Raw genomic sequence first — 15,343 nt, forward strand, 5'->3', positions numbered from 1 at the left:
GTGTTAAGACTAGGGGTGGGGACTGCTCTTGTGTTGCAAATTGCCCACGAGGAACACTCACATCCATTTGTGTCTAAATCCATCCTGCTCCATCCACCCTACACTGACTCTCTATAACATTTGTATGTTTTCCCCCCAAACACCACTTTCAATTAGTTTGAATGGAACTTCATGCCAAATTGAGTCAAATGGTTATTTTTTTAAAGTCAACAAAACATGAAGAGATTTAGCTTTTGTTTTGGTTGAGCTGCTAAGTGGGGTGTGGAGGTTATAAGCATGGCAATTTGGCAAGCCAATCTGACATTTGCTCGGGACATTTTGTTCACTGAGGAAATAAACAAGTCGGCAGTTTATGATACTGCAGAGTATCATATTTCCCCAGGTTACTGTTAACCCAGGTAACATACCACGATAATTACTTGTGTCAAATTTGTCTCTGTTTGTATATATTGGAATGATAAGTCCTTGATTCAAAATGTTTGGGGGGAAATGCCTGCAGTAAGGACAACTCTCTCCCTCCCTCCCTCCCTCCCTCTCTCTCAGGGTCGTAACGGAGGTCATGAGCGGGTGACGTTCCTGTCCAATAAGGAGAAGATGGCGTCCCGGCGGAAGACGGGCGTGGTGGTGGGCGTCATCCTGGCCGTGCTGATCCTGGCTGCCGTGGCCGCTGTTCTCATATGGCTGTTCGTCTGTGAGTAGTCGCAATAGTCCCAATAGTCACACTGTCACACACCTAAACCTAGTCCCAGTAGTCACACTGCTACACACCTAAACCTAGTCCCAATAGTCATACTGCTACACACCTAAACCTAGTCCCAATAGTCACACTAACCCCACACCGCAGCCATCTCCCAAGCTCCTTAAAGTATAGCATCGCCTGGCAGCTTTGAGACTCAGAGATACGTTTGTCATGCTATTAATTGGCCATTGATGTTGGACTGGTAGATTTAGATTTTCTAAATTCCTGTCATCTATTGTTTAATGGTGGAGAGGGAGAGGAGAGGGAGAGGAGAGGGAGAGGAGAGGGAGAGGAGAGGGAGAGGAGAGGGAGAGGGAGAGGGAGAGGAGAGAGCTCCAGCGTAGACTAGACTGAGCAGAAGTCTGACAGCCAGACATGCGTGAAGAGAGATGATCAAAGGCTCCTCTGAGTCCCAGCTTGGTAAACAAACTGCTCTGAGAGCTGAAGAGGCTCCGGTGGAACGTCCTCCACTCCCAGAACCTCAGACGGAGCTGAAGAGGCTCCAGTGGAACGTCCTCCGCTCCCAGAACCTCAGACGGAGCTGAAGAGGCTCCAGTGGAACGTCCTCCGCTCCCAGAACCTCAGACGGAGCTGAAGAGGCTCCAGTGGAACGTCCTCCGCTCCCAGAACCTCAGACGGAGCTGCAGTGCTGCATGTCCGTCCGTCAACGGCACTAATGCACAGCATGAAGAGTTTCTTAATCCCTCTCTCTATCTCTCTCTCCATCGCTATCTCTCGCTCTCTCTTTTTAATCTTTTATGAACAGAATATGACGCTCTTTGTTGATGATTTAATAATTAACTAATTATTGACCAAAGAGCTCTTTTGAAGTCCAAAAAAGTGTCTCTCCCCCCCCCCCCCTCTTTTTTTCTCTCCTGTTTAGTTGAAGTCCTTAACCAGCTCTCATGGTTCTCCCTCCCTCCCTCCCCCACCCCCCTCCCCATCTCTCCCCCAGTCAAGGACCGTGTAGCGGAGGCTACCATCAGTGAGAAGCGAGTCCCGGCTCAGATGGTGTTCAGCGGGCACATGAAGCTGGACAGCCTGGGCTACAGCCAGGCCCTGGAGGACCCCCGCAGCACAGAGTTCCAACAGCTGGCTGATGACCTGGAGGAGATGGTGAGGAGGTGGTGGTGGGGGGTCGGGGGGGGGCAGAACACACACACACACACACACACACACACACACACACACCCTCTGGCCATGTTAGCAAAGCCCGGTTTCACTACAGCCGTCTGAAGGACATGCTTTAGCTCTTTAAATGGGCTTTTGGGAGATGGATGAACAACTTTCAGTAGCCCCCTTCCTGTCCTTCCCCCCGCCCCCCTCCCCCCCCCCCCACCCCTCTGACCCTCCCCTCGACTGCCTACATCTGTCTCCATAGCGACACTTCAGTAACAGCCTTTTCCTCAGAAGGATGTTGTTTAATTCTCAAGTTAACACCGTCTGATCACCAAGGGCTGCCGGCCATAGATGGAACCCCTCAGGCACTATTAGCAACAATTAGCAGCAACAGCCAAACAACTGGTAGGGACACGTGTTTGATGCAGTCTACTGCTCTCTGTCGCTGAAAGCGCCCCCCTGCCGCGAGAGAGTTTGTAGCGTGTCATGTGTGTGTGTGTGTGTGTGTGTGTGTGCAGTGTGAATGGTGTGCGGTTGTGATGTGTGCTATGCATTGTGTGTGTGTGTGGGAGGTGTGTGAATGGTGTGTGGTTGTGATGTGTGCTATGCATTATGTGTGGTGTGTGTGTGTGTGGGAGGTGTGTGCGGTGTGTGTGTGTGTGTGTGAATGGTGTGTGGTTGTGATGTGTGCTATGCATTATGTGTGGTGTGTGTGTGTGTGTGTGTGTGTGTGTGTGTGGGGGAGGTGTCATGGTATGTAGAGTGACCGGGAACATGCACACTTGCAGGCTCTCTGATTGGCTAATACATGTGCTGAGTCATGTGACTGTATGAAGCAGGTGTTCATTCTGCCTGTCTCTCTCTCTCAGCTGGAGATAAACTACAAGAAAGATGAGTTCCTCTCCAAATACTACACCAAATCTGTGGTCACGGCCTTCAGGTAGGGACGCAAAGCACGCTGGGGGGTTGAGTTTCTTGTTCAGTCATATACTGTTCCATATGATGTACAGCAAGGGAGGCTGGTGGAGGTAGAAATCGGAGGACGGGCTCATTGTAATGCATGGTATCAAACACACCGTTCCTCATTCCGTTCCATGCATTACAATGAGCCTGTCCTCCGATTTCTACCTCCAGCGGCCTCCCCTGGTCTGAGTGGTCTCAGAAGCCCAGACCTTTGACCCTTCATTTCTCCTTCAGTCATAAACACCAAATACTTCAGGACCCTGCATCAAACTGCATCAGCCTCACATTGTAGAGACTCTCTCTCTCTCCCCCCCCCCCCTCCCCTTCCCAGTGAGGGTGTCCTGGCCTATCACTGGTCCCAGTTTGACATCCCGGCAGATGACCTGGAGGTCCTTCCGGAGTTCTCAGAGGAGCGTGTCCTGGAGCTGCTGTGGCAGGGCATCAAGGAGCAGGGCAAACGCTCCCGGCAGGAGCTACGCATCAGCGAGGTCACCGCCTCATGTCAGTATGCCCCCTCAGTATACCCCCCCCGTCCCCTCAGTATACCCCCCCACCGGTGTTATAGTGGTGTTACAGTGGTATGAATAGCGGTGTGGATGGTGGTATGAATAGCGGTGTGGATGGTGATATGAATAGCGGTGTGGATGGTGGTATGAATAGCGGTGTGGATGGTGGTATTGAAGTGGCATTTTGCGAGCTATATATCTGACCCGCTCTAATGAGGCGATGTGCTATTATGAAATTAAAGTGGATTAAATGAGATATTACGAGATTAATCCCTGAGAGGAAATGACTGCCACCTTGGCCTGGGCATACGTCACCAGAGGCTCTCTTGTTGTATATGAGCTGAGATGGGACAATTTATCATTTGATGCAGTTTGGGTCCTCTAATGCTATTACAGTAGCCCCCCCTGATTCCCCCCCCACCCCCCCCACCGCTGGCTGATTGCCCCAGGCCGTAGCCCATCCACTATCCTCTTTCCCTGAATTTAATAAATACTAAAACCATTTTTTTTTTGGTGAGGACCAGCAACACATTTTTGCCCCAGGCCTCAGCTATACCACCAGCTCCTGCACCCCCCCCCCCCCCCCCCACACACACACACACACACACACCGTGGTTGTGGTTGTGTTCAGACTGTGTGTGACTGGACCCAGACAGTCACACAGATGTACAGGCTGCCACCGCTGGGAGGGAGGGAGGGAGGGAGGGGCAGGGCAGGGGGGCAAGGACAGGGACGCTACAGCTGCGTTGGCTGCCATCTTAGCAGGGTAATGGAACAGCAAAAGCACAGCCTACTACCCCCAGTACTTCAGGACCAGGCCTCAAACTGGGTCAGCCTCACAACTTAGTGACTCTTTCTGTCCCCCCCCCCCGCCCCCTCTCTCTCTCTCTCTCTCTCTCCCCCCCCAATCTTTCTCTCCTACAGTGACAGACCCTCGGATGGCCAGGAACCCCAGAGCTAGTGAGTACCGCCCACCCCCTCCCTCCCCCCTCCTCCCTCCCCCCTCCCCCCTCCCCCCTCCTCCCTCCTCCCTCCTCCCTCCCCCCTCCTCCCTCCTCCCTCCTCCCCTCAAATTTTATGGCAGCCGATTTTGCGTTAGCCCATGACGTTACCTGATGAACAGTCCTTACCATGTAGACTCTATGGAGGTTAGCTTAGCATAGCAAGGCTATGTGACACCATGATGCTATACAGGACATGATTGATCTGTTAAACGTTACATGTCTGTGTGTCATACTGGTACAGTAGATGCATGGTAAGTTAAGTGATATGCATGTGATGCTGATTCGTGTGTGTGTGTGTGTGTGTGTGTGTGTGTGTGTGTGTGCGCCTGCGCGTGCGCGTGCGCGTGCGCGTGCGCGTCTCCCAGAGGAGTGTTTCTTCCGTCTGGAGGCCACGGATGTGGCGCAGAGCTTCGAGTCCCCGGGGTACCCCCACCGATACCCCCCCAGCACCCGCTGCCAGTGGCAGATCAGAGCCAACGTGAAGCACGCCATCTCCCTCCGCTTCTCCAACTTCCACGTGGAGGACGACTGTTCCAACGACTTCGTCTCCATCTACGACTCCCTCAGCCCCGACGAATCACAGGCCATCACCGAGTGAGTCATCGTTAGTGTGAGAACGTGTGTTTTCCATATTGGTCATTGAGCGTTGGGCCCTTCACCCCAGGGCTACGAGAGGTTTCTAAGCAGTTGTCGACACTCGTGCTTTCTTAAGTGGGCTAGCGTCCGACGTTAGCCCTGGGCTAGCTGGCCCTGATCTGGAGCAGGGTTAGCGTGGAGTGTTCGGGGGGGGGGGTAAGCCCCAGACGCCTCCCAAACACGGTGCCAGAGCCGGCCAGTGTGAAACGGGGTCAGAGGTCACTGCAATGGAATGCTATCATCCAATCACACAGCTGGATCGTTACCATGGCATTTTCTCTGGAGCCAAGTTGTCGTCACCGTGAGCTTCTAGCAAGCAATTGATTGGTCGTTACAGGACACGGTCAAACTGAGACGTCCAATACATTTCATGTCTCATAATTACTTGTCAATCATTTGTTTGTTTTGATCCAGATGGCACATGATAAATGGTCCGTTCTGTACTTCCTGGAAACCTGGTATCTGTTTTGATTGAATGTTGTCCAATTAACCATAAGCCTCCCGACCTGAGCCCTGATGATGAGAGTGTGGTCGTGTGTAGTTCAGGGGAGGCTGGTGTGTTTGATACCATTCCTTATTCCGTTCCATGCATTACAATTACCCCGTCCTCCGATTCCTACCTCCAGCAGCCTCCCCTGGTGTGGGTTAGTTTCCCCACACGTCCCTGGAGGAATCAGAGAAACACGACAGTGTTTGTCAGAGAGATGTCGTCATGGGGATACGGAATGAAAAAGCTATTTACAAGTGTGTAGAAACAGTTCTCGTCTTCAATCATTTCAATCACTTCATTGGTGATGTGTAGCCTATTTAGACCTGTGTGTGTGTGTGTGTGTGTGTGTGTGTGTGTGTGTGTGTAGGAGACCTCTGCTGAGATTGAGTTGGCTCAGAAAGACCCCTCATCTATCGGGGGTGGTGGGGGGCGGGGCACTCCGCCAGCACTGAGTACTGAGTGGAATTGCAGCTGTGTGTGTGTGGAGGGGGAGGGGTTTAGGTGTGTGTGTGTGGAGGGGGAGGGGTTTAGGTGTGTGTGTGTGGAGGGGGAGGGGTTTAGGTGTGTGTGTGTGGAGGGGGAGGGGTTTAGCTGTGTGTGTGTGGAGGGGGAGGGGTTTAGGTGTGTGTGTGTGGAGGGGGAGGGGTTTAGGTGTGTGTGTGTGGAGGGGGAGGGGTTTAGGTGTGTGTGTGTGGAGGGGGAGGGGTTTAGGTGTGTGTGTGTGTGTGAACGCGTGGGCGTGGGGGGGTGGGGTTATGTGTACCTGCACGTGTGTGTGTGTGTGTGTGTGTACGAATCAAGAGGGGGCTGCAGGCAATTTCAGGCTCTCGCCCCAAACAGATACGGGTTGCTAGGCGTTGCATGACATTCTGCCATGGCCACGGAGCTGTCAGCCCCAGCCAAGGTGACACGGGCTTTATGAGGCTATCATACCTTAATAATGACAGTCCTGACACAGGGAGAAATGTATGGCTGCTCTCCTGACACTGTCATTCACACCTCCCTGGCTCCAGCTTCTCTCAAGGTGTGTGTGTGTGTGTGTGTGTGTGTGTGTGTGTGTGTGTGTGTGTGTGTGTGTGTGTGTGTGTGTGTGTGTGTGTGTGTGTGTGTGTGTGTGTGTGTGTGTGTGATTTATTGATCCTTACTCTCAGGTTGTGTTTGGCCTTTGGTGCTGCTCTTGAGTTGGAGTAGCTTCAGGGTTGTTTGATGGGCCTTTAGTTTGAGTCTTTAGTTTGAGTCTTTAGTTTGAGTCTTTAGTTTGAGTCTTTAGTTTGAGTCTTTAGTTTGAGTCTTTAGTTTGAGTCTTTTGTTTGAGTCTTTTGTTTGAGTCTTTAGTTTGAGTCTTTTGGAGAGTGGTCTTTCATATGAGCAACTCCTCAGACATGGAGCTGATGAGTTATACCATTACAGCAATTAATATGCTTTACACACACACACACACACGCATATACCAACACACACACATACCAACGCACACACACACACACACACACACATACCAACACACACACATACCAACACACATACCAACACACACATACCAACACACACACATACCAACACACATACCAACACACACACACACACACACACACATACCAACACACACCTCAGTGAATGAAATGATGTCTCATGTTTCCGACCATGACCTTTCTCGATGTGGCTATTGTCTATTGACCATATCCTGTCGGTAACTCCTCCCACAGGAAGTGTGGTCAGCGGCCCCCCAGCAACCCCCTGCAGGTGGTATCGTCCAGTAACATCATGCTGATCAACCTGATCACAGACAGCGCCACCCAGAGGCCGGGCTTCAGGGCAGAGTACTCCACCATACCCATTACTACAGGTACTGATACACACCCCTACACACTCCTACACACATACATACTCACACACACTGGTATACACACCTACACACGTACACACACACACACTCATATACACACCTACACACACACTCATACACACCACACATGTACACACACACACTCATATACACACCACACACGTACACACACACCCTCATGTACACACCACACACACCTACACACGCACTCGTATACACACCGCACACACACTCATACACACCACACACGCGCACGCACACACACACTCATACACACCACACACACACACTCTCATATACACACCACACGTACACACACACACACACACACACACTCATATACACAACACAGACACACGCACAGACACACACGCGCACATACACACACACACACACACACACACACACACGTACGGCTGGGCTTGGGAACTCGCTGTATAAAGATGATACCAATCAACCAATAGAAAGCTCTCCGCAAATAACTTCATTTATGCATCGCTGCTGACAGTTAGCCACATGGTAGCATGCAGGCTACACCCAGGCTCTGTGCTGACAGTTAGCCACATGGTAGCATGCAGGCTACACCCAGGCTCTGTGCTGACAGTTAGCCACATGGTAGCATGCAGGCTACACCCAGGCTCTGTGCTGACTGCTGTTGTATTTCCAGCTAAGACTTGTGGAGGGGTCCTGACTGATGGTAAAGGGACCTTCAGCTCCCCCCACTTCCCAAGCTTCTACCCCCCTGCCTTGGACTGCAAGTGGACCATCAAGGTACTCACATCTTCCTCTACCTGACACACTCACACCCACACACACCCACACACCACACACACACACCACACACACACACACACACCACACACACACACCCACACCCACACACACACCACACACACACACACCCACACACACACCACACACACACACACCACACACCACACACACACCACACACACACCCACACACACACACCCACACACACACACACACACACACGCACACACACACACACACCCACACACACACCCACACACACACCCACCCCACACACCCACCCACACCACACACACACACACACACACACACACACACACACACACACACACACACACACACACACACACACGCACCCCCTCAAACCTTGTCAGTGGACCAGCAGTAGTGCTGAGTGTGCACAGTAGCAGCCAGCCTGTTCAGTACCTGCTCAATCTTCATCTGTCACACACACACACACACTGCAGAACACACACACACACACACCGCAGAACACACACACACACACACCCAGAACGCGCACACACTCACTGCAGTATAGCGGTAGTCCGTAGGCTAAGGCTGAGGGGGGAGGAGGAGGGAGAAGGGGGGAGGGGGAGAGGGAGGAGGGGGAGAGGAGTGGTCGTCCTAACTCTACCAGCCTCCACCGGTATGATTCCACCTAGCCAGTCACAACGGCAGGTGGAGCAGTTGTCATGCTGTTTATTTAACAAGAAAGGAAGGAAGGAAGGAAGAAAGAAAGCTGCTCGTTCCAGCTGGGCTGTTCTGTCAGTCGACCAGCGTCTGGGCAGCCAGCTGCTGTCTCCACAGGTTCACCTGGCAGCCCGCGCCAACACAAACAAACATGGGCATTTCCCCCCAAAAAATAACCAGAATGTTTAGAAACCATCTGATCTTATCAAGTCTTTTCACATGTACATGAGTGTCGAGGAGCTAGGGGATGGGGATTAGGGGATGGGGATTAGGGGATGGGGATTAGGGGATGGGGATTAGGGGATAGGGATTAGGGGATGGGGGATAGGGGATGGGGGATAGGGGATGGGAGCTAGGGGATAGGGATTAGGGGATAGGGAGCTAGGGGATAGGGGATAGGGATTAGGGGATGGGAGATTAGGGATTAGGGGATGGGAGATTGGGGATTAGGGGATGGGAGCTAGGGGATAGGGGATAGGGATTAGGGGATGGGAGCTAGGGATTAGGGGATGGGAGCTAGGGGATAGAGGATAGGGGATAGGGATTAGGAGAGAGGCCCATATTGACCCACCCCCCCCTACCCTCTAGGTGCCGGCGGGGAAGAAGGTGCGTGTCAAATTCACCATGTTCCGTATGAAGGAGCCAGGAGTGGACGTCAGAGTCTGTCACAAGGACTACGTAGAGGTCATGGACAGGAAGTAAGACTGTGTGTGTGTGTGTGTGTGTGTGTGTGTGTGTGTGTGTGTGTGTGTGTGTGTGTGTGTGTGTGTTAACCCCATGACCCCCTGTCTCAGGTACTGTGGTGAGATGTCGTCCCTAGCCCTGACGTGTGTGTGTGTGTGTGTGTGTGTGTGTGTGTGTGTGTGTGTGTGTGTGTGTGTGTGTGTGTGTGTGTGTGTGTGTGTGTGTGTGTGTGTGTGTGTGTGTGTGTGTGTGTGTGTGTGTGTGTGTGTGTGTGTGTGTGTGTGTGTGTGTGTCAGGTACTGCGGTGAGATGTCGTCCCTAGCCCTGACCAGCAAGACCAACTCTCTAGACGTGATGTTCCACTCTGACGAGTCCTTCACTGACAAAGGCTTCCTGGCTGAATACAACGCCTACGACCCTAACAACCGTGAGTGGCAACCCTAGTGTTCTGTGTGGTATTTACCTAGCAACACTACTCTGATTGGCTATATAAAACGAAGCATCATAACATCATAGCATTTTTGATGAACAAAGTCACCGCTGGCACTGAGTTTAAGCAGTATGTGGACGGCATCCCCTTGCCTTCTGATAGGCTGGCTGAGCTCTCTGCCGTGGTGCTCAGACCTATCCGGCCCTCTCAGGTCCACAGGAGTGCGTCTAGAGGGACAGGCAAGGTGTCAGGACCGATAAACCGGTTCTGTTGGACACGGGTCCGCCAGGTCACTCGCAAGCAATTACGCGAAGGAGGGGAAAAGCAAGCCCGGCTAAGATATGCAACGTTGCCATGGTTACCACGGGACAGGCGAGAACCGGTTCAGCCTCGAACCCTATGTCGGCCATTCAACAGAACAATGAGTCTTGCAAAAGTGTTCAGAAGTCGATTGTACCGTATTTCTTAACGTTTGGCAATGAGGAGGAAAACTAGCAGGCCGGTTTAGCCAATCAGCGACAGGTGCTCAAAGAACCCACTTACTGTAAACGCCAACAGTTTTTATTGAGTTTCGATGGGTCGTAAAGTAGGTCCTTTGTATGCGATTGAAAGCAACAGGTGGAAGAGGGGTTTTTGGACATGACGGCACTATATATTTTGGCGGAGACAGAGAAATCTTTAAAAATCAAGAATTTTTTAATTATTATTTTTTTGGGGGGGGCTCATCTGGAATGAAAGGTCACAGTTCATACAGTGCCAGGGGCCGTATCTCTGTGTGGAGATGGCTGGGTCTGTCTGAGGTACAGCAGTGACAGACACACTCGGACTCAGACAGTCAGTGATGCAGCTTTGTACATCTCTGTTGTGACACTTCAGAGAGACGCTTTATTGGCTCCTGTCAATCAGAACCACTTCTGTCTCGGTCCACCTACACACACACACACACACACACACACACACACACACGCAAATGCACACACACACACACACACGCCAATGTGAACACACTCACACACACGCACGCGCAAATGCACACACACAAGCACGCGCACACGCCCACACACACACACACACACACACACACAGGCCCTCTCCCCTGTCGCTGTCCCAGTGTCTGTAATGGATTTATAATTACACTGATCAATAGGGAGACTCAGACAGCAACATGACTGATGGAGTGAATGTACTCTGTCATTACCTCATCCTCACTCTGTCACCCTCCTTCTCTCTCTCAATCCCTCTCTCCCTCTCTCCCTCTCTCTCTCTCTTCTCTCTCTCTCTCTCTCTCTCTCTCTCTCTCTCTCTCTCTCTCTCTCTCTCTCTCTCCTCTCTCTCTCTCTCAATCCCTCTCTCTCCCTCTCTCTCTCTCTTCTCTCTCTCTCTCTCTCTCTCCCTCGCCATCCTTCTCTCTCTCTCTCTCTCTCTCCCTCGCCATCCTTCTCTCTCTCTCTCTCTCTCTCCCTCGCCATCCTTCTCTCTCTCTCTCTCTCTCTCCCTCGCCATCCTTCTCTCTCTCTCTCTCTCTCTCTCTCCCTCGCCATCCTTCTCTCTCTCTCTCTCTCTCTCTCCCTCGCCATCCTTCTCTCTCTCTCTCTCTCTCTCCCTCGCCATCCTTCTCTCGCTCCCCGTCTCTCTCCTAATGGCTCTCTGTCTCTCTCTCTCTCTCTCTCTCTCTCTCTTTCTCCCTTGCCATCCTTCTCTCTCTCCCTCTCTCTCTCTCTCTCCATCTCCCTTTCTTTCTTTCTTACTGTCTTTTTTTGTTTCTCTCTCTTTGTCCCCCCCCCCCCCCCCATCCCTGTGTTCTGCGTCCTAGCGTGTCCTAACATGTTTGCGTGTGCGTCTGGGATCTGCATTAAGAAGGACCTGCAGTGTGACGGCTGGAACGACTGTGGGGACATGAGTGACGAGATGAAGTGCAGTAAGTCTCCCCCCTCCTCCCCCCTCCTCACCCCTCCTCACCCCGTACCTGACCTCACCCCTCCTGTACCTAACCCCTCCCATACCCCACCTCCCCCCTCCTCACCCCTCCCATACCCCTCCTCCCCCCTCCTCACCCCTCCCATACCCCACCTCCCCCCTCCTGTACCTCTCTCTCTCTCTCTCTCTCTCTCTCTGTAGTAACCAGTGTGACCTCTGTGTGCGTGTTGTGTTGTCAGTGTGTAGTAACCGTGTGTTTGTGTGTGTATGTGTGTTCCAGAGTGTGTAATAACTGTGTGTGTGTGTGGAGTGTGTAGTAACCGTGTGTGTGTGTGTGTTCCAGAGTGTGTAATAAACGTGTGTGTGTGTGGAGTGTGTAGTAACCGTGTGTGTGTGTGTGTGTGTGTGTGTGTGTGTGTTCCAGAGTGTGAGAAGGACCAGTTTGCGTGTGATAACGGCATGTGTAAGCCCAGGTACTGGGTCTGCGACCGCGTCAACGACTGTGGAGACGACAGTGACGAGAAACAGTGCAGTGAGTAACGGTCGCATCCTACTTCCTCTCCTCCCTCTATCCTCTATCCTCTATCCTCTCCTCCCTCTATCCTCTATCCTCTATCCTCTCCTCCCTCTATCCTCTATCCTCTCCTCCCTCTATCCTCTATCCTCTATCCTCTCCTCCCTCTATCCTCTATCCTCTATCCTCTCCTCCCTCTATCCTCTATCCTCTCCTCCCTCTATCCTCTATCCTCTATCCTCTCCTCCCTCTATCCTCTATCCTCTATCCTCTGTCCTCTCCTCCCTCTATCCTCTATCCTCTCCTCCCTCTATCCTCTATCCTCCCTCTATCCTCTATCCTCTATCCTCTCCTCCCTCTATCCTCTATCCTCTATCCTCTATCCTCTATCCTCTATCCTCTCCTCCCTCTATCCTCTATCCTCTATCCTCTATCCTCCCTCTATCCTCTATCCTCTATCCTCTATCCTCCTCCCTCTATCCTCTATCCTCTCCTCCCTCTATCCTCTATCCTCTCCTCCCTCTATCCTCTATCCTCTATCCTCTATCCTCTCCTCCCTCTATCCTCTATCCTCTATCCTCTCCTCCCTCTATCCTCTATCCTCTATCCTCTGTCCTCTCCTCCCTCTATCCTCTATCCTCCCTCTATCCTCTATCCTCTATCCTCTATCCTCTGTCCTCTCCTCCCTCTATCCTCTATCCTCTATCCTTCTGGGTATACATCATTCCCTCTAGTCTCAGTGACCAGAGTGAAGGCCAGCTAATCCTATGCTAATTGTACTATCATTAAAGACACATCACAGCTAATGCTCGTGCCACTGGCTCCTGGGCCGTATGTATGTAATCATTACTTGACGTGTGTGTGTGTGTGTGTGTGTGTGTGTATTTGTGTGTGTGTGTGTGTGTGTGTGTCTGTGTGTGGTCATTACTTCAGCAGTAATGGGGCTTGTTTGAAGCCTTGCCCAATTTGCTCGATCTCAGTCTAGACGTTTAATCATGTATAATGCATGCAGCCTTTTAAAGCATGGAGGGAGGGAGGGAGGGAGGGAGGGAACGTCCACTCTGGCCACAGCGCTAATCCTCTCCTCTCATGTCCTCCCCTCTCCTGCTCTCCCCTTCCCACCCCTCCCCTCCTCTACCCCCACCCCTCCAGGTTGTGATGACAACGAGTGGCGTTGTGGAGACGGGACGTGTGTGCCGCAGGACGTGGTGTGTGACACTAAGAAGGATTGTGCTGACGGGAGCGACGAGGCTTCTTGCAAAGTCTGTAAGTCAACACACACACACACACACACACGCACACACACACACACACACACACAGTTGTCTGAATGTAGAGGGATATTAGACCTCAACCACAATCAATCCAGCCAATCAATGTGAAGCAGCGCTCGGCAACAAAGCGCTGTGCGTCCTCCCAGTCTGATCCTTCAACGCCGTCTCCCTCTGATAGATGAGGCCTGAACATCCGGGTCGGATTCACAAAAGGTTCTTAAGAACACATCTCTTCTTAACTGCTGTTATTTCCCCCCAAAAAATGTCTTTAAGAATGTTCTTTACTCAATTCTTCAGTTTTTTCTTAACAAAATACTAACTCAGCCTTTCTTAGATTGCCGTTATAAGTTATTAAGTTAAAACATGATCAATTGCCTATATACTGTGTATATATATATACTGTGTATATATACACACACCTCCTATATATACAGTACCAGTCAAAAGTTTGGACACAAACTTGCCAAGAGTGTGCAAAGCTGTCATCAAAGCAAAAGGCGGCTACTTTGAAGAATCTAAAATATAAAACATATTCTGGTTTGTTTAACACTTTTGTTTACTACATAATTCCATATGTGTTCCTTCATAGTTTCGATGTCTTCAATATTAATCTACAATGTAGAAAATAATAAAAATAAAGAAAATGTGAGAAGGTGTGTCCAAACTTTTGACTGGTACTGTATGTATGTATGTGTGTGTATGTATATATATATATATATATATATATATATATATATATATATATATATATATATATATATATATATATATATATATATATATATATATACATACATACATACAGTACCAGTCAAAAGTTTTTTTTGACGTTTTTCTTGATTATACATACATATATATATATATATATATATATATATATATATATATATATATATATATATATATATATATATATATATATATGTATGTGTGTGTGTATATATATATATATAGCTCTGTGTGCTGCAATTAAGATGGTTGATATCTGCCTCACTTAGCTGTTGCTAGTTGCTATGGTGATTGTCTTCAGATGTCAATTCAAGAACTTCTTAAGAATCTTTCTGAAGTTCCTCAGGGCATTGTGATTTCTTAAGAGCACGCTGAGGAATTGTACATAAGAAATGTCTTAGGAAGTTCTTCTACTTTTTTTCTTAAAGTTCTTAAGTTTTTTTCTTCTTAACTCACCAACTGCCAAAGAACTCCGGAACACTCACCACCTAGAGTGCCAAGTGTTTTATATGGTGTTTACCTAGCAACAACACTGATTGGCTACAAAATGAAGCATCATAATCGATGCATTTTCGGTGAATAGTCACCCTTGGCAACTCTAGAACGTTGACGATTTGGGGCGACTTTATTCACCCTCGGCACTAAATGAGTTAAGAGGACATTGGTGAATCCGGCCCCTGGTGTTCTGTGGTTGTTTTGATTGTGTGGTTGTTCTGGTGCTGTGTTCTGATGGGACAGTGCCCCTCACAGCGCCAGGGATCTGCTCCGACTTCAGCTTCAAGTGCAAAGACAAGACCTGCGTCAACAAGGTGAACGCTGAGTGTGACCGCGTCACGGACTGCTCCGACGGCTCGGACGAGAATGGCTGCGGTAAGACCTGACGCCCCTTCATCCCCCTCTCTCTCCTTCTCTCTCTCACCATCACTCATCCCTCTCTCTCCTTCTCTCTCTCAACGACACTCCCCTTCTCTCCTTCACTCTCACCATCTCTCTCTCCTTCACTCTCCTTCTCTCTCTCCTTCTCT

The 15,343-nt window shown here is 50.3% G+C and overlaps 1 protein-coding gene across 4 annotated transcripts in view; it reads left to right on the plus strand.

The window, feature by feature from the left end:
- The window catches only part of st14 (ST14 transmembrane serine protease matriptase), a 31,017-nt gene that overhangs the window by 8,218 nt on the left and 7,456 nt on the right, over positions 1-15,343 (plus strand). For 3 of the 4 annotated variants that reach the window (XM_083678952.1, XM_083678953.1, XM_083678955.1), the window contains exons 2-15: positions 544-691; positions 1,695-1,855; positions 2,728-2,798; positions 3,153-3,322; positions 4,252-4,287; positions 4,697-4,925; positions 7,164-7,303; positions 7,971-8,074; positions 9,359-9,468; positions 9,751-9,881; positions 11,698-11,802; positions 12,226-12,333; positions 13,468-13,581; positions 15,057-15,188. In XM_083678952.1, coding sequence (XP_083535078.1) covers positions 544-691; positions 1,695-1,855; positions 2,728-2,798; positions 3,153-3,322; positions 4,252-4,287; positions 4,697-4,925; positions 7,164-7,303; positions 7,971-8,074; positions 9,359-9,468; positions 9,751-9,881; positions 11,698-11,802; positions 12,226-12,333; positions 13,468-13,581; positions 15,057-15,188 — 1,759 coding nt within the window. The remainder of the gene's footprint in view (positions 1-543; positions 692-1,694; positions 1,856-2,727; positions 2,799-3,152; positions 3,323-4,251; positions 4,288-4,696; positions 4,926-7,163; positions 7,304-7,970; positions 8,075-9,358; positions 9,469-9,750; positions 9,882-11,697; positions 11,803-12,225; positions 12,334-13,467; positions 13,582-15,056; positions 15,189-15,343) is intronic. The other variant, XM_083678954.1, reaches the window with a different exon arrangement.

Source organism: Argentina silus (assembly GCF_951799395.1).
Source record: "Argentina silus genome assembly, chromosome: 10".
Taxonomy (NCBI): domain Eukaryota; kingdom Metazoa; phylum Chordata; class Actinopteri; order Argentiniformes; family Argentinidae; genus Argentina; species Argentina silus.